The sequence below is a fragment of the Carettochelys insculpta genome, chromosome 19 (genome assembly GCF_033958435.1).
Source record: "Carettochelys insculpta isolate YL-2023 chromosome 19, ASM3395843v1, whole genome shotgun sequence".
Taxonomy (NCBI): Eukaryota; Metazoa; Chordata; order Testudines; family Carettochelyidae; genus Carettochelys; species Carettochelys insculpta.
In genome coordinates, this window is record NC_134155.1 from 3,836,513 (window position 1) to 3,855,324 (window position 18,812).

At 43.4% G+C, this 18,812-nt stretch overlaps 1 protein-coding gene across 14 annotated transcripts in view; it reads right to left on the reverse strand.

Moving 5' to 3' along the window:
* Window positions 1–18,812, reverse strand: part of NCOR1 (nuclear receptor corepressor 1) — a 111,434-nt gene that overhangs the window by 85,033 nt on the left and 7,589 nt on the right. For 13 of the 14 annotated variants that reach the window (XM_075013590.1, XM_075013584.1, XM_075013578.1 and 10 more), the window contains exon 2: window positions 3,653–3,830. In XM_075013590.1, coding sequence (XP_074869691.1) covers window positions 3,653–3,760 — 108 coding nt within the window. In that variant the 5' untranslated portion in view covers window positions 3,761–3,830. Of the gene's footprint in view, window positions 1–1,023; window positions 1,085–3,652; window positions 3,831–18,812 lie in introns of those variants that run through there. The other variant, XM_075013581.1, reaches the window with a different exon arrangement.

The window sequence follows — 18,812 nt, forward strand, 5'->3', positions numbered from 1 at the left end:
GATCCAGGGATTCGATGTGATCAGTCCTGGACACATGCCAGAAAAGCTTTAACAACTAAAATTTGACACAGGATTTAAATGACTTGTTTATGGCTGGGTCTACACTTGCCCCCCAACTTCAAAGGGGACATGTGAATCAGAGGGATGGGAGATTACTAATGAGTTGAGGTGAATACACAGCACTTCATAAGGCTAATTCTCCCCTGAGGCAACTTCGAAGCTTCAAACTTCAAAGTGCTGGTATGTGTGTAGCCGCGGGCACTTTACAGTGCCCGCACTACTTCAAAGTCCCTTTACTCCTGAGGTTTATCGTGAGCACAAAACGCTATCCACTGAAATATCAGACCACAACATACAAGTGGCTTTAAAATGTCTAGTTATCACACCAGACCCTTTGGCAGCCACCGAAGTTTGGGTTTTCAAATAGATTTTAAAAAACAAAGCTAGGGATGTAAGTTTTAATGTTTTAGCAACTGTAAATGTTTTCTAGTAGACACACATCACTAGACATTCTTAAGCAAATTCAATGACAACACCATGAAAGATGCAACGAAATAGCATTTCAATTTACCTTAAAGAAACCAAGTCACAAATGACATCACAGACTTTTTTTTGTTTGCCTCAAGGGTACCAGTTTCCCACATTTACAGCTCAAGATATAGTGGAATATGTCATTACATTCAAAATGGTACTGCACAGGCAAAGATGTGACTCATGGAATTTACAATTAAAGGGAGGTCTAGGGAAGGGGTGACCAAACTTTTTATGTTGGGCCCCACCTCTCATCCCTGAAATTAGCAGGGCTCCCCAGCCTGAGAGAACACCACAGGAGGGGGTATGGGGGGGGGGGGGCGTGGAGAGAGGTCTGTTCTTAGGAAAAGAGCGCTGGGAGGGTTCCACAGGACCCCAGGAGGGTATACAGAGTACTTAACAGATGCCCCCAAAAAGGGGGAGGGACACATGGCGGGATAATGAAGGAGGAAGGGGAACTCAGGGGCAGCCAGAGAGACTCCAGGGGCTCACCTGCATCACCACCTCCACCTTGTAAGTGGTGCTCTTACTGTTCTACTATCCGTGGTGCTGTAGAACTCGGAAGTGTTGATCCCAGTCTGTGCTGTGTGTGGGCAGGATGATGATGAATTCCCCTCCCCAACTCAGCCTCATTCACACAGCACCAGCATCTTGGGGGGCAGCAGTCATGGATGCCAGTACACTGTGGGGACCGGACAGACCGTATTACCTAGCCAGGAGCTTGCTGGTTGCCCCCCATCATCTGATGCAGGGCCTCCCAGCAATGCCTCCACACATTCCGATTGGCCCAGATGGTGCTGGGGCGGGTGGTGCCCCATTCCTATTGGTCACTGTGCTCCCTCAGCAACAGTGGAGACTGCAGGTGAGGGCAGGAGGAGAACCAACAACAGCTGTGGGGGGAGGCTGTGGGAGCCAGCATAGGGTCACAAGGTAGGCAGCTACTGGGGCACGGAGGATGGACAGACAGACAACTGATTATGCCCCCACCCCGAGGGAGGAACATCCCCCACTTTGCACACCCCTAGTCTAGGAGACATTAATCTAAGCAACAAAATTTACTCTATGTCTTTTTATCTACTTCCATTATGTTGAAAATACAATGAACATTAACTCTTAACAGCAAAAGAATACTCAGCTACTCAACCAGCTCATTAGCCAGGAGATTTATCCCGCTCGCCACCACTAACTAAATGCCAGATCTTCAATTCTTCCTTATGACCCTTTGCATCCTCTAATGGTACAACATGGACCCAAAGTTACATAAAGACAGCAGCTCAGGATTTCCCTAGTGCAGTATTTCTCAAAGCATGATACATGTACAACCAGGAATGCATCAAAGGATTAAGGAGTAAAATTAAAAAATAAATTACTAAAAATCAGAAGATGAGCACTGGGACAGCACTGGGAGAAGGTGTACACCAATAAGGCCAAAATCCTGAAGGAGGTACACAAATGTTTTAAGTTTGGGAAAAACTGCCCTAGTGTAAGGGAATCCCGGCATAGCCAGCCTTACACCTGTTCTTCCTAGCCAACCCGTCAGAGAGGGCAATTCTAGGGAAAGCTGGGGGCGAGCGAGAGTGAGGGCAAGGCCAGAGTGTAATCCATGTGGGCAATTCTCGTCAGCAGAACAGCACTTTGGAGACATTTATTCATGGACACAAGCTAGAGTCACTCCAAGTTGAAGAACTTGCTCCAACAGCCAGTTTGTCCCCTATTATTCCTTGATGATTGGGAGGAGGAGGGAGAAGTATTGTAAACCTGTATTACCCCCCATGCACATCCAGGCATACCAAGTACTGCTCTGGCACGTCTAGGGACTATATGTTCTTTGAGGGGAGGAAGAGAGACAGACAGGCTCTACGGTTAACTCTTATAGAGAGCTTCTGAGCCCCACATACAGAGATTCACTCCCTTCCTGTGGCTGACCTCCTGTGGCACTTGTAGGAATTGTTCTGGTCACAGCATTGTGTGTGTCACTTTATAAAATAAGAAAATATTATATTTGTCAAAGATTATACAAGTAATCTTTTCACAATTTTGGAAAACTAGGGTTTTCATTGACAGAAATTCAGTCTCTCTTCTAAACTGGCTACACCTAGCCTAGTAAAATTAAACATTACCACCTTAAAAGTAAGAGTAAAGAAAAAAATAACGGTCCATGAGTTAGTCAGGAAATCCATATTCCAAATGGGACAAAACCAACCATGAAAAACAGAAAAACTACATTAATTTCACAATATGATACTGTATTTACAAAACATTCAAATCTTCTTGAATTTATGCCAAGAGAGTAAAGCTAACAAACCAAAAGGTATTTGCAGTTTCTAAAATCTAAAGTTTTCAGAAGCTTTTGACCAACTACTTAGCAAACCAAAACTGGCAGCAGCTTTGCTCAGTGTTAAAATGTTTCCTCTGTCACTCCACTCTGGTTTACACATTTACATTTGAGTTTTCAATATTAAAAATAAGACCAGAGGAAGTGAGAATCAAAAAAGCTTTATTTTGAGAGAGAAGATTTTCTAGTTGCCAAAAATATATTCCTACTCACTTCACACACTAAGACAAACTACTGAAACAGATATTTTTCTTGAGGGTATTCCCAAAAATGAAAAGTAGCAGCAGCACATAACTGACAACTCACTTAGCACGCCTGCACAGTTTTAATGTTTTGGTTAACTACTACTACTACTACCACCATCATAACAACCTTACCACCCTGGGCTGGGATCTCACCATATCGCACAAACTATAGCACTACAGGAAGTGAGGATAAACTTAAACCCCTCTGAATCTATATCTCACTATGGAGTTAAGGAACAACAGAATGCTGGAAGAGTCACTTTTTAGATAAAGCATCAAAACAGAGCCAGTAACATTTAAAACTATACTCTGCATTTTGGTTAATTAGAGGTATTAACCTTGTTACACTAGCCAAACTCTAATAAAGCATAACTATACAAGCTTCCCTCACCTGTTTTAATTATGTACAGAACACTTATGAAAAAAAATGAAATTTCAACCATTGGGTTAGGATTAAGTAGGTAAAAATATACATTTGGTATGAGCAAAGTACCTGAATTGTAGATTCAGAATGTAACCTGCATAGTGTCTTGTGCCTTACCTGTTGATGTCGAGCACTAGGGAAGGTGTACTGGACAGAGTGAGTAGGGTAACGACTCTGTTCTGTGCTGAATGCTCCTTGGTTCGGAGGGTAGCCCGAACTTGACATTATCAGAGAAGTAGTCTTCACAAAGCTGTGAGATTACCACCAGCAAGCAATCATGTTTCTAGGAAACCGCCTAAAGGAAAAAAAGAACACGGATAAGCAATAAAGTACCAGATGTACTTCCAACACATTATAGCCATAGTCACCTAAGCAAAACAACCATTACCAGTAAAAGCTTCCCCACGCACCTGATCCATTTATTCAATAAGTTGCTCTAGTCTGATTCCTGTTAGTTGTTTTTAAATAGGCTCAAAAACAGAGGGGTCAGCACTAGTTACAAAATGGTTAGAGAATTATAGAGTCAAAGTACATCATTTTAAGTCACCAATTTAATTTAGAAAACTTTGCTTTATAACAGATCCACTTATGAAAGATACTAAAGTAGGTGTAAATATAATAGCTTATATAATAACTCAACAATATAGTGATAATTACCTTAGATTAGGTGTACTGAGCTAAAAATTCACATTTCTTTGTTTAAAACAGTTTTTTTAAAATGGATACTACTACCTCATCAAGTGAATCCATTATGTCACCAGTTCCACTAAACCATCAGGGCCTGTCTACACTTGCAGTTGATGACAAAACATTTGTTGTTCACGAGTGCTTAAAAAAACCTCCGAATGACAATTTTGCCATAGCAGGTGAAATGTGAATGCTGCTTTAAGCTGCTCGTAGGGACTGGAAGTATCTTGTCAGCATTTTCACAAGTTGACTTTTAGTGTCAGGGCTGTGTTGACATCACCTTGTCACTAAAAGCTGCTTAGTGTAGACCAATTTTTCTGTTAATCTTTTCTATGTGCAGAATAAGTGTTTTATGTACACTAAGGCTTGTGTAAATGTGCATTCACCAGTAGAAACAAAAAACCTAGCTATGGCCATTCTGCTAATCAGCTGAATGACACTGAATCTCTTCTGAGCAGCCACACAAGCATACAGGGAACACTGGTGTCAACAATGAAGAAGTTCTTACCATTGAATGGCAGTTCAGAAGCCTAGGTTGGTAGGCAGGCAGGCATGCATACCAGCCAACATTAGAAATGATAGCCTGAGATTGCTGACGAGGCTGCATTTACCCTGCCCTCCACTGTAGACTACAGGGATGTGAATTGCCAAGCGCTCCTAAGTGTTGTACTCTTACTGCCCTCTGTAGGCACTGCTGCCACCAAAATGTAAAAAGACGCCCAGCTGGCACAGAACCCATCCAAGACCAAGACAATGCCTGTTAAAGAAGCTCTGTTTTTATTGTTTTTAAGCGTTAGTTCTTCAAACAGCCTCCACTACCAAGAACCTGTCTGAATATAATATAACAATCAGCCAGAAGTCTGGATATCCAGTACCAGTGAGAATTTCCAAAACAGCTATGGTAACACAAAAAAAAGCCCTACCCACTTTCATCTGCCCGTAGAGAGAAGGATGTGCCCCCATCCAAGTGGGAACAAATATGAACATGGTGATGCATGCACTTGTGATTTCTATACTCTGTTATGATCACTTGCACTCGAGAAGGAAAGCACAAGAGTTGAAAAAACTCCAGCAGATAGAAACTCAGCAGCCAATCTGCTTAACAACATAAATTGCCATAAATAACTAATCTCAGTACTCTTGTATGGTCTCTACGGTCTTGTTATTTAAATACAAAACATACATATGCCAGCCTTTTTTCCTTTGTACCACACTATTGCCCAGCAATGCATCTAATATGTCATTTCAGCCTGTTTAAAAGTATGTTTCATGCCATGTGTATCTTTAGTCTTGCGCAATATTACAGAAGTGTTATAGATGAGTATTTAGAAACAGAGAAAGTAATTGTGCCTTTATATGTTACTTTAATCCTCACATGTGAGGGCACAGTTGAGCTATAAATCTTTGAATTCTCATCCATTTCCTGATTTATGGATCTTTAAATGGGTCTTAGTATAGGATTCACAGGATACTTTCTGGGCCAAATCTGGCTCAGAATTTGAATTTTTGAAAACAAACTTCTATACAACCTAAAACAATTTTTTAAATCCAAAACAGTTTGAAAAAGCTAGGCAGACACTATACAATAGCTGTGGCAACTCAAGCATTGCATCATGGTAAGTGCACATGAAGAAATCTGATAAAGTACAAGTGAAACTTGACCACAAACTACGTTATCAAAGGGAAGTAAATACGCTCCTTTCAGAATCTCCGCTAAGTGAAATCATGGTGTAACAAATAGCAGAAGTGGGGGGAAAATTAATTTGATTTCTGGTTTTCAGCAACTATTAAAATATATATATTTAATTTGACTATATTTATTTAAGGCAACAGGAAAAGAAAGAGGAAATAAACAGCAAAATTGTGTGTGAAAACTTACAGACAGCACATCTTAGGCAGGTCTGCTCTAGACCTGAAAGTCAATTTTAAATATACAAATCCAGCTATAACCACTGCATAGTTGGAATTGACATATCTAAGATCAAGTTATCAGGCCAAACTCTCCCCTCCACCTCCCTTACTCCTTGTGAGAATGAAGAGTACCAGGGTCAACTGTCCAGCTCTGATGGTTCGATTTAGCACGTCTCCACAAGGCCTGACCAGGTCGATCTTCAAAGTATAGACATACCCCTTATCTGTACTAGCTGACTAACGGCATGCAAAGATGAAAGTTTTATTAGGGGAAACGGAATCTGAGGACTTTTGTACACTGGTTTGGGTCCTTACCTCCCCCTCCCCCCGTCCCTTCCTTACTTCTACCTCCTGCGGAAAAAAAAATTGTTTCCAAAAAACCCTAAGGAGTTCACACACCTAAGCAGGATAATTCGATATACGAGGGCTTCTCCCTCAGAATAATTACTCCAACTGTACAAATGACTTACGCAGAGTCCCTCTCTTTCAAGCTCAAAAAGGAATGTGAACATAACAGGTATCATTGGCTCATCTGAAGGCTCCATTTCAGAAGGCTGTAGCTATGTGAATGTGATTTTTATGACATTATTTATTCAGACATTAGAACACCAAATAAGTAACATCAAGAAAACCTGCAGAGTAGACATAGCCTGAATCTCAGGTTGAGAGTGGTAGAAATGGTGGTGGGAAGGAGAAAAGACGCATGACTATCCTCTCTAAGTCCCCAATGTTTTTCAGACTCCTGCATAAGATTAGCAACTTTAATAACTTCACATTGTACACGTGAAAATGCTCAGTCATTTGTTTTTTCCAGTGACTTCCTCATTGTGGCATGCCAACTTTCAAGTCCTCAAGCTGTAGAGCTATTTATTAATATTTTCAAAAATGGGAGTGAGGGAAGAGGCTAGGGGAAAAAGAGCGAGAGATTGCAGAAATAGCGTTAGAAGGGGTAATTCACGTCAAAATGATCTGAAATGTGGAGAATGGAGACAAGGTCTACCCCATAAACTCTGGTCCACACAATTTACATAATCATACAACCACTGAAGTCTGTACACCACCAGACCATGTGTGTACTAGACTGATTGCATCAACGATGCACATGCTCAGTAGGAGTACCTGCGTAGATTAAAGCACAGTGTAGGATGTGTAGGTTATCCCAGTGTGCCATGTATGACCACCTGACACAATGCCATTCAGGATATGTTCAGTGCTTTGTGATATAGCAGGGATTCAACCAGGGAGTTTGAGGAGCTAGGTATCAAATCCAAACATGCAATTTTTTCCATTCTGTAACATCTTCCACATTCCATAATTTTCTTGCTTTTTTAAAAAACTCACAAGCCCACATGATACTTTTCATCCTCTGCCCTGACAGAAGCATGGTACCCACAGAGCTCAGCGATATCACGAATATTGTTAATACTGGTCACTCGATTATTCTGTATCTGTAGACCTGCAGAAACTATTGCAACAAATGGTATCACAATGAGAATATCCTCGAGTTTGTTGATGAACACAGTGGAAAAAAAAATCCCAACTTACTGATGACATTAATGATGCAGCTGTAGATGGTGATCACTAATTCTAGTGCTGAGAAACACGCATTTACAGGTGGGAGAACATTGTAATGCAAGTTTGGGCCCACCAACAGTGCCTGCAGAAAGTCACTTTCCTGGATTTGCATACTGAGCTCTCCCCAGCACTCCACAGCAGGGATAGCAAAACAACACTTAGACTAACAGTGGAGAAATGAGTGGTAATGACAGTCTGGAAGCTTGAGAAGCCACATTGCTACAGGTCAGCATAAAATCATTTTGGAGCTGAAAAATTCACACTGGAGGTAACGGTCATGCAAGAGTGTAGTGTCATTAATTGCCTCCAGCTATGCCAAGCTAGATGGATCTGCAATTATGAAGTTCTGAACTGCAGAGGAGATATAGATGGAAGAGAAAACAGTAAAAAAATTAGTTTAAAAATATCAAAGCTGGTGCAACTTCCCCAAACCAAGACATATAATATCACACTTGGACTACAGCTTTGTAATACAACTCCTAAAACTCCAGACTGATGATAGTACAATTACAAACTAGAACTCATCTTTAACCAGTCTCAATCCCTTCACACATGGTATTTAGAGTCATGCAGTTATCAGCCCCTCAGTCACTGGTTTCCTGCCTCATTATCAATGGAGTCGTAAGATGGGTATTCAAGAAAAATAGCAATGAAGGCTGTGTCTCCACTAGCATCCCCCTTTTGAAAGGGGGATGTTAATGAGACACTCTGCGATATGCTAATGAGGCACGGCAATGAATGTGCAGCACCTCATTTGGATAATGGCAGCTGCGGCACATTGAAAGTGCTGCTTTCGATCGCACGTGGCTCGTCTACACAGGGTCCTTTCTAAAGGAATACGCACACTTCAAAATCCCCTTATTCGTATAACCAAACAGGCAGCATCCTCTTTGGTTTCTTGATAGAGGATGTAGTGTGTGGCAAAGGTATACATTGAAGACCACATTACAGCCTCACCAACGTCCAGCACAGAAACATTGGAGAGAAAGGCTGCCAAGGAGGGCTCCACCATGGTCAAGTGAGCCCTAACAAGTTGTGGCAGCGGAGTGGCTGCCACTTGACAACACATCTGAATGCAGGAGGTGATCCACGTAGAGATTCACTGTGCCAATACCAGAAATCCCTTCATCCGTTCAGCACAGGCGACATATAACTAAGGATTTGCAGAACGGCTTTGTTTTGTCCATACAGAACGCAAGGACCCTGAGCACATCCAAGGTGTGAAGCTACCACTACTTAGCTATAGCATAAGGCTTCGGGAAAAGACCAGGAAGAAGATATCCTGATTCATATAGAAGCTCAAACCACCTTAGGCAGGAAGGGGTCATAGCTGTACCTCGTCCTTACAAAAGACCATTTATGGGGGCTCTGAAGTCAAGATCCCCAACTCAGAGACCCTGCCAGCAGATGTAATAGTCATGAGGAATCCCACCCTCAAGGACAAGTGCAGGAGGGAACACATGGCCATTGGTCTGAAAATTGGCCTGATAAGCCTGAAGAGGACCAGATTAATGTCCCATTGTGACACTGACATATGGAGGAGGGGTGTATACGTATAGGAAAAGCCACTCAAAGACATGGAGGAATCTCACCATCTTGTCATGGGAAAACAGAACATTTCGGATATCTGTCTATTAGGTTAGAGTGTCAAAGACATGGACCAAGACTGTTACTGCCCTGTCTAGAGGATGCCTGGAGGGGGCATATACTGATGCTGGTCACTGATCCCAATCCCTGGGACACGGAGGAGTGTCAGGAACAATCCTCCAGAAAGTGTCAGCCACTATGGGGTGCATGGTGCTGGTGACAGTGGCCAGCCATCTTGTAAACTGGCTTGGGAGCAGGTACAGGACCGATACCAATTGGTCAAAACATGGCACTGCCATTCTGAGCAGGGCTATTAGCCCCTGGGCTGCTCACAGACATGCTCTACTTGCAAGTCAGGAATTGTGGTAAATGGTGCTTGGCCTGGAGGAAATACTGGTGCCATTCATCCTGGGAGACATGTACCTCAGAAGACCTGTGCTGAGATCCTGGGGAGTCTTGTCTAGTGCTCTTGTTGGTCTTATGCCTCACCATGGATCGGGAAAGGCTCTGTAACTCTTGCTGCATGGAGGTGAGGCCTTCAACATCCCACTGGAAAGGGAGCATCCATGCAGAGACTGAGGAGGTGACATGGGTATCTTTCCCTTGTGGTGTGGTCCCACAATCACCAGTGAGAGCCGCTTCTGTCATAGACATCATCTGAAGCTGTTCGTTCCCCAGCCTGATCTCAGAGTGATGCCGAACAGCAGACTGCACTCAAATGGGGTCTGAGATGCCTGCTGAGCGAGGGCAGGAGAGTCCTTCAGCATCAACATTCTAGACCTGTCCTCCTTCGGTCTGAGAGACTTGCCCTTGCCTTGCCAAGGCTTACATCCAGCCAGTGAGTGGTGCTTGGGCACTGTACACCAAAGTGCTGATGTTCATGCCAAGTGCAACAGAACAAAGGCTGACTCCATAAGGAGAGCCTTGAGACAAATGTCCCTCTCACTCTTGGTACAAGGTTTGAAGGACTTGAAAATGTGGCATTTACCACTTCTGTGAGCCTGCCCTAAGCACTGCAAACAGTCACAGTGGCAACAACTTACTGGCATGGGCAGATTACAAATGTGCTTTAACGAGACATGTCCTGGTCTGAGGCTAAGTCCCTATGGGACCTATACTAACTACTAAGAAGAGTAAACGGATTAACAGTAGACCTATTTCCAGGAAAAATCAAAATCCAGCTAGGGAAATGAAAAACCTGATAATGCTGAGCAGGTTCCAAGCACTATCACTTGTGGCAAGAAGGAACTGAGGATGGAAGGGCTGGAGGTGCCTTTTCAGTGTGGCATGTGCATGCTACTCCAGGGAGCACCTGAAATGGCTCCCCTATGGATACTGCTAAGGAAAAATCTTCCAGAATCAGAATACGTGGCAAGCGCACATACACGCACCCACACACGTGCATTGAACAGACATGAGCAACCACTAAGAACAGTTAGGGCTTCCACAGACCACTGTTTCAGACAACTAAGTGTTGAACAAGAAACTTCCCTGCTAAGTATTGCAAAATTGCACATTAAATTAGATCTCTTAGCTACAGAAACATTAGCATAAGAGGCCAACTCCAAAACACAGCACACTCTTTGCTTTAACTCAGGAAGCAATCAGAAGGCAGGTTTCCAAGCCCACACTGGTTTATACCGTACTTTACATACAAAAAATGCATGATATACTCCACTTGTAGCTTCCAGATGCTTCAGTGTGAATTCTGTTGGATACAACCACAGAAAATTGAGGATTCTTTTCAAAGTATATATAACTCAAACTGCACTTTAAAAAATATGTAAGCGATTTGATTAATATCAGCATAATTAAGTCATATATTTCTATAGTACAACTGATAAAACACTTGTTAAATAAAATGTATTCTATAAAAACCTTAAGATTATTTTCATAAATGCTGTGGATCATTTATTTCTTCATTCTTGAAATCTCAGAACTGACATGTTAGTGTCCATGACATTCAGACATATGGTATCATTGAATTAATATAAAATACTAATTAAAATAAAAATATAGCATGTTATTAAGAACTACTTGTTTTTTATTCTAATTCCATACATTTGTACTGCCTTCTCCATTTTCTCTGACAAGAAACCTAAAAAATATGAACTTTGAGAACTTAAGGCTTAAATAGTTGCACATAACATGCTTTTTGAAGAAGGGTATGATCACAAGAACTGCCATTTCTATCATTAAGTTTCGAACTATGAGGCACATAATGCCCTATAATAAATAAATTAAAATCAATCACAAAAGGTATTCATACTTTTCCACACACACTTCCAATGAGAGTTTTAATTTGAAAACAGAAAAATATTACATTTGTTCTGCTCCCCCTAAATATTTTACCTATATGCAGCAATCCTCCAAGGTACATTAGGGGTTGTGCTCCACGCAGACCTTGCATACCTTGAATTTTGCGTAAGTCAGGGGAGGCTTTGGGGGGATGGGTTGGGGGTGCAGTTGAGCCAGAGAGTGCAGGGGGTTGGACCCAGGCAGCAGGGAGTTGAGCATGGCCAGGGGGTTGGAGCCAGGGCCATGGGAGTAGTGGGTACAGGGGTTGGAGATAGAGCCCTACATGCATGTGCACTGGGGGTTGGGAGCTGCGGGTGCAGGTTGATGTTGGAGCCCCACATGCCAGGGGATGTGAGCTGGGGCCACGGGGGGTTGGAGAGGAGCTGACGGGGGTGAACCAGGGTAGGGTGAGTTAGTGACTCATGCTGCTGACAGCTGGAGTCCAATGTGTGCTGCGGGTGGGTGAGCTGGAGTCAGAGGGAGGTTGAGCAGGGTGGAGGTGGGGGGTCTGAATGGGAGTGGGAGTGGGTTGACCTGGCAGGGGGGTTAGAACCCCTGCATTTGCTGCTGGCGGCTGACAGCTGGAGCCCCACACGTGGGGGCGGGGGTGTGTGGGTGTGAGAGAGCTGGTGCCCTGGGGAGGTGGTTGAGCCAGGCGGGGGGTGGGGTTTGAACAGGGATGCAACGGAGCAGAGTGCTTGAACAGGGGCGGGGTATGTGCTGGAGCCCCATGCACACTGAGCCAGATGCGGGGCGGGGGGGTGAGCTGGGGCCGCACGGGGGTTGGAGGGGTTAGGTCTAGGTCCACAAGGGTTGGGGCCCGGGTGTGTGGGGGGTGAGGGGTTGGGGCATGGGGGGTTGGAACCAGGTCTGCAGGGGTTGGAGGGGAGCCCCAGGCATGCGGCTGGAGACCCCCACTGGGGGAGGTGAGCCGGTGTGGTTGTCAAGCAGCACCACTCTGGGAAAAAGGGGAAAGGGGCGGGCAAGCTAGGTGAGCTAAAGGCCTTCCCCTTACCTTCCCAGAGTGGTGTCTAGCACTACTCTGGGAAGGGGCTCAGCCTGCCTAGCTGCCTGCAGCTGTGGGAAGCTAGGCAGGCTGACAGTCAGCAGCTTCACGTTAAAGCAAATTTCATGCAACGTGAAACCACGTAAAGTGAGGGATTACCGTATGAAATCGGGAAGAGGGGTGTCAGCCACATGAAAGCAGCGTTGTGTACTCTGGATTCGCATACTCCGAGATCTTACTCTGTGCCACAGCACAGTGTCGTGGAGACACCCACGCTCGAAGCACTGGCATCAACTAGACGTAGTGATCACTAGGCATAACAACCTCAAAAACGTCCTTCTGACACGCAGCTATCATGGTGCTGACTGTGATACAGATCACTCACTAGTTTGCTCCAAGCTCAAGCTGAGACCCAAGAAGCTGTACTGCTCTAAACCTGCTGGAAGGCCCCGCATTGACAACAGAAATATGGCAAACTCGGAGAAAGCTGAAAAGTTCAGAGAGACCCTCCAGGAAAATCTGCGCAGCGGCCCAGGGGGCGCCGATGTGACATCCAAATGGCAACATCTGAGGGATACAGTTCACAACACGGCCTTGTCGGTGTTTGGAAGAAGAGCTAGAAACACGAACGACTGGTTCGAAGCTAACTCCGATGAGATGATTCCAGTCATTGAGAAGAAGCGCGCCGCACTCCTGGAGTACAAACGCTCACCGAGCCAGAGTACCCAGCAAGCACTTAGAGCGGCCAGAAGAACAGTACAGCAGACAGCCAGGCGCTGTGCCAACAACTACTGGCTCCAGCTATGCAGCAGCATCCAGACCAGTGCTGACTCTGGTAGTCTCAGGGGAATGTACGAGGGCACCAAGAAGGCATTAGGACCCACCCAGAACAAGATGGCACCTCTGAAATCCAAATCTGGTGAAGTCATCGCTAACAAAGTCAAACAGATGGAGCGCTGGGTCGAGCACTACTCCGAGCTGTACTCACGCGAGAACGTTGTGGTTGACGCAGCCCTCAAGCTCCTACCAGTAATGGACGAACTGGATCAGGAACCGACTGTGGATGAACTGAAGAGAGCCATTGACAGCATTGCAGCAGGAAAGGCCCCTGGCCAGGATGGTATACCACGAGAGGTAATCAAGTGTGCCGCGGACACTCTCCTGGAACCCCTACATGAGCTACTGTGCCTGTGCTGGAAAGAGGGTGAGGTTCCACAGAATATGCGCGATGCTAACATTGTATAAGAACGAAGGAGACAGAAGTGACTGCAACAACTACCGTGGAATCTCCCTCCTAAGCGTCACTGGTAAACTGTTTGCTCGTGTCATCCTCGGCAGACTCCAGAAAATTGCTGAGAGCGTGTACCCCAAATCGCAGTGTGGATTCCGCGCAGAGAGGTCTACCATTGACATGGTCTTCTCTCTAAGGCAGCTGCAGGAGAAATGCAGGGAGCAGAGGAAGCCACTCTACATAGCCTTCATTGACCTGACCAAGGCCTTTGACTTGGTCAGCAGGGATGGTCTGTTCAAACTGCTCCACAAGATAGGCTGTCCTCCATGGTTACTCAAGATGATCTAGGTCATTCCACGAAGACATGAGAGGAATCGTCCAATATGACGGCGCATTATCGGATGCTTTCAGAATCAGGAGCAGTGTCAAACAAGGATGCGTGCTCGCTCCGACATTGTTCGGGATCTTTTTCGCACTCCTTCTGAAGCATGCCTTTGGATCTGCAACAGAGGGCATCTTGCTGCACACAAAATCTGATGGGAAACTGTTTAATCTTGCAAGGCTGAAAGCTAAGTCTAAGGTGCGGGAAGTCCTCATCAGAGACATGCTGTTCGCAGACGATGCTGCTGTAGTGTCTCACACAGAAGACCAGCTTCAAAAACTGCTGGATCGGTTCTCCAAAGCGTGCAAGGACTTTGGGCTTACCATCAGTCTAAAGACGACAAACGTGCTCCATCAGGATGTTGCTGAATCCCCATCAATCAGCATTGACAACTATACATCAGAGCTCGTCCACGAGTTTGTTTACCTTGGGTCCACCATCACTGACACCCTGTCGTTGGACACTGAGCTAAATAGGAGGATCGGAAAAGCAGCCACAACTCTGTCCAGACTCAGCAAGAGAGTGTGGAATAACAACAAGCTGTACACTCACACCAAAATGCAAGTCTACAGAGCCTGCATTCTCAGCACCCTCCTTTACGGCAGTGAGACTTGGACCCTGTATGCCCGCCAGGAAAAGAGGCTGAACGTCTTCCACTTGCGCTGCCTCAGGCGCATCCTTGGAATATCATGGAAGGACAGAGTGACCAACATCGCCGTCCTCGAGCAAGCTGGAATCCCAACCATGCACACCCTTCTCAGGCAGCGTCGGCTCCGCTGGCTTGGCCACGTCCACAGGATGAATGATGGAAGGATTCCAAAAGACACCCTGTATGGTAAGCTAGCCTTTGGCAAAAGACCTCCCGGACGCCCCCAGTTGCGTTACAAAGATGTCTGCAAGAGAGACCTCAGAGAGGCAGACATCGAGCTGGACAACTGGGAAGAACTAGCAGACAACCACGGCAGATGGAGGCAGGTGTTACACAAGGGCCTTCAGAAGGGCGAGATGAGGATCAGACAGCCAGAGGAGAAGCGAGCGCACAGGAGGCACAATAAGGACTTGCCAGACACCCACCACATCTGCAAGAGACGCAGCGAGGACTGTCACTCTCGTGTGGGTCTTCACAGTCACAGTAGATGCTGTAAATGAAGCCCTCAATTGAAATTATAAAGGGCGCGATCCATAGTCTATGCAGACTGAAGGATGCCTACTGAGATCTTACTGTACACAAATGGATCAACAAAATTGTGTGTCTAACCAATATCTGTACAAATAAACTGACATGATTTCATACTACAAGCACACAATGTTTCCACAATGCCAAAATGTAGTTCCACTTGTTTTTGAAAAGTTAGAAAGCAATTTTCAGTGTCAAATCTAGAAAAGCAGCATGGCTCCACAGTATTTTTTCTCCACTATACTTTTCATTTTACATTTATTTTTCCTCTACTATCATGTCTAAGCTTCACTCCCAAAGGATTCTACAGTAAGACCTTGTCTGTATGGGAAAATTGACTATTATAGTTATTTTCAGATAAACCATGTAAGAGTTTTCTGAGTGGACACTACTCCAGAAGAAGAATCACTTCATCCCAGAATAACTGGGCCACAATTACACCAGAACAGAGTATCCACATGGGGAACTATTATGGAATAGCTATTCCAGTCAATTTCCCCAGGGAAACAAGACCTAAGTTAAATAAGTCATTTAATTACAAGAACTTCACTTATAGAGAGATTCTTTCCCTCCAAATATGAGGATCCTATTTATTATTAACACAGACAGATGTATTTGTAACAGAGCAGTACATACAATTATAGTTTTCCTCTCCTGCCACAAATCTTGCCTGGTCTTATCTTGTGACTGACATTTGAAAAAACAGTAATCAGTCTCTGATTTCGGGATGCAAAGGGTAACATCACTCATCCTTTTGGTGCTAGCAAGTGCTGTTCTTGCACAACAGTACTTGATCTGTAACACCACCTGACAAAGCAACCTTCTCTTGAACTACTTGGAAAATATTTTTATAGCTTAGAAATGATACCATGATTTCTATTTTTTAAACTACAGAAACCTGACCTGGACTCTGCCCTGTATAATTAAAAATAACTAGAAATTTTATCAATGACCTCGAAGATCTCCCCACCTATTCAAATATACTCCTCCTCCTCCTACTCCCTGCAAATCTGTTTCTAGAAAAACTGAGAAAAACAACACGAGCTCTTAGAGATTTCACTGAAGGTTTCCTGATGTGGATTTTCACGGACCAAGAACTAGAAAGTACCAGGCAAAGTGTTCTGACTTCAAGCCATAGGAGAACTCCCAATGAAGCCAGTAGAACTTTAGTCCACAAATTGTAAAAGCACACTATGCAACTCTGCTCCTTTGGAAGTCTCTTCCATTTATCTTAATTCATTCAAAATAATAGCATCTCTTATTTTCTGACCCTTTTCCTTTAATGTAACACTTAATATTTAGAACGTGGCTCCCTCCAGAATACTTTTAAAACACTAATTAATCCTTTACAATATACCTGTGAAGGATTAAGTGGTAAACTTATTTTATAGAAAAGGAAAAATGGAGAGATCAAGTGACTTGGCCAAAAAGACACTAATCACTGGGGAAAAAGAGACAAGATTATAATTGGTTTCAGTGGCCATGCTTTTACTACAAATCCATCTGTTTATTGGACATGACAGCTATTTTCTCATAAATAATAAAAGGCACACACACATCCCAAGCAAACTGATGACTCCATGCAGAATCCCTAATGTAAAGAAGTATAGTAGTTATGGGATCCAGATTCCTTTCTTACAATCTTGGATAATTATATCAAGAAAAGTTGCTATCCAACTGTGAAATAAAACTCAAGTTTACAAAAAATCTCCCAAAACTTCAGCTGGGTAAGAAAAAAAAATGAACAAGTCTTTTCTCCCATCCCCCAATTACAGCTTTAACTATGGAATTTTTTTTTCCCTACAGCTTAATGTAGCTTGCAGATGTAGCCAGCAGGAAAAATTAACTTAAATCAACAAACATGCATTTGTATCTCATCAAAATGTTATCAGAAGCATGGAAGGTCATCTTGCAACATTTCAATCATGGGTTGCTCTTCACAAGAATCTCTTCTTTAAGAGGACTGTGGTTTAATAATAGCTTCAAAGGCCAAAGAGCTCACAAGAGAAATGGAGAGATCATGTATTTGTATTCCATACTATAGCAGTTTTGCTGTACTCCCAAATATCCAAAGTACTAACTACAGATTGTCTAATTCACATTGTAGGTGATGAACAAACAAGGTAAACTAATATAGCCAGGGATAGTAATGACAAAAGCAAAACTATTTCAGAACAGCCGAATACAGGTGGTCACATATCCATTAGATCTGGAACATCAGCATGACTTCTCCAGCTACACTAAGATTTCAAAATATAAACATATGAAAATTCTGATTTATGAATGAGAAAACTCTGAACATAGACTACAATATGGTCTCTCTCAAACCCATTTTATTAAAAATAATTCTGAAATATTAGTCAGGCTTAATGTCTATTCAAGCATGATTAAGAACAAATTTTTGTTGCAATTCTGAAAGATGAACATTGGTTGCAGGTTTGCCAATTGGACCAATTTTACAGGATTTTAAAAACCGATAATGTATCACATAAGTAATTTCTGAAAAGTAACTACTAAATTTAAAAGTAATGTTGCACCAAAGCAACAGTTGCTGACTTCATAGGGTGCAATCTACAAAAGCAGTTATCCAGCTAAGTTCTATATTAATCACCAGGCAGTAATTTAAGATGTTAAATAAAAAGTTGTTTATGTGAACAGAAATGCAAGGCTAGGGTTAAATGAAGCTATGATGCATTAAATGGAAAACCACATGAAAAGGAATTAGGCCATGTAATGTTTGAAACAATCTGTTCCTAAGGAAAGGACAGGCTTTAGTAATATCTCGTAAGTACTATCTAACAAACCATCCTCTCACCTTGTGGGGTGGGCGGGGAGAGAAAAAAAAAAAGCATGCTGTTTGTAGAAGAGTATGTACCTCAAACAAAAGCTAATATGTATGGAATCAGACCATTCGCTAGTAAACGAGGTAAATTTTAGTTTCTAGTTTCTCATTTGCCATCATCAGAGATAGTGAGAGGGGGGAAAACTCTCATCCCTCTTCAATTACAGGTGTGGCTAACAAAGAACTGGCACTCATATACGCGAAAGGAACTCCCATTCAGCCCTTGTTGGCCAACGAAAGTCACCACAACAGGAAACCATGAGATCTGGGACATACGCCAATTACTTATTAGGCGTGATGGAGTGTAAACATTTTCTTGATTAAAGTGCGGTTAAATTAGTGGTAGCTAATAAGATAGGTAAAACCAAAGAGAGGATAATTCAACATCTGTAGTTAGGTGTTATGGATTTAAAACTTCATTTGAATGTTCACAAGATAACTATGCAATATTATACAGATTTCATTCTGAAGTCATTTCATGCATCTCCTAGTTTCTTCACCACCACATCTCCTCCTCCATTAGGTCAAACAAGAGAAAACCATATAAAACCATGAAAGTTAGCCCCCTATGAACTGAAAAC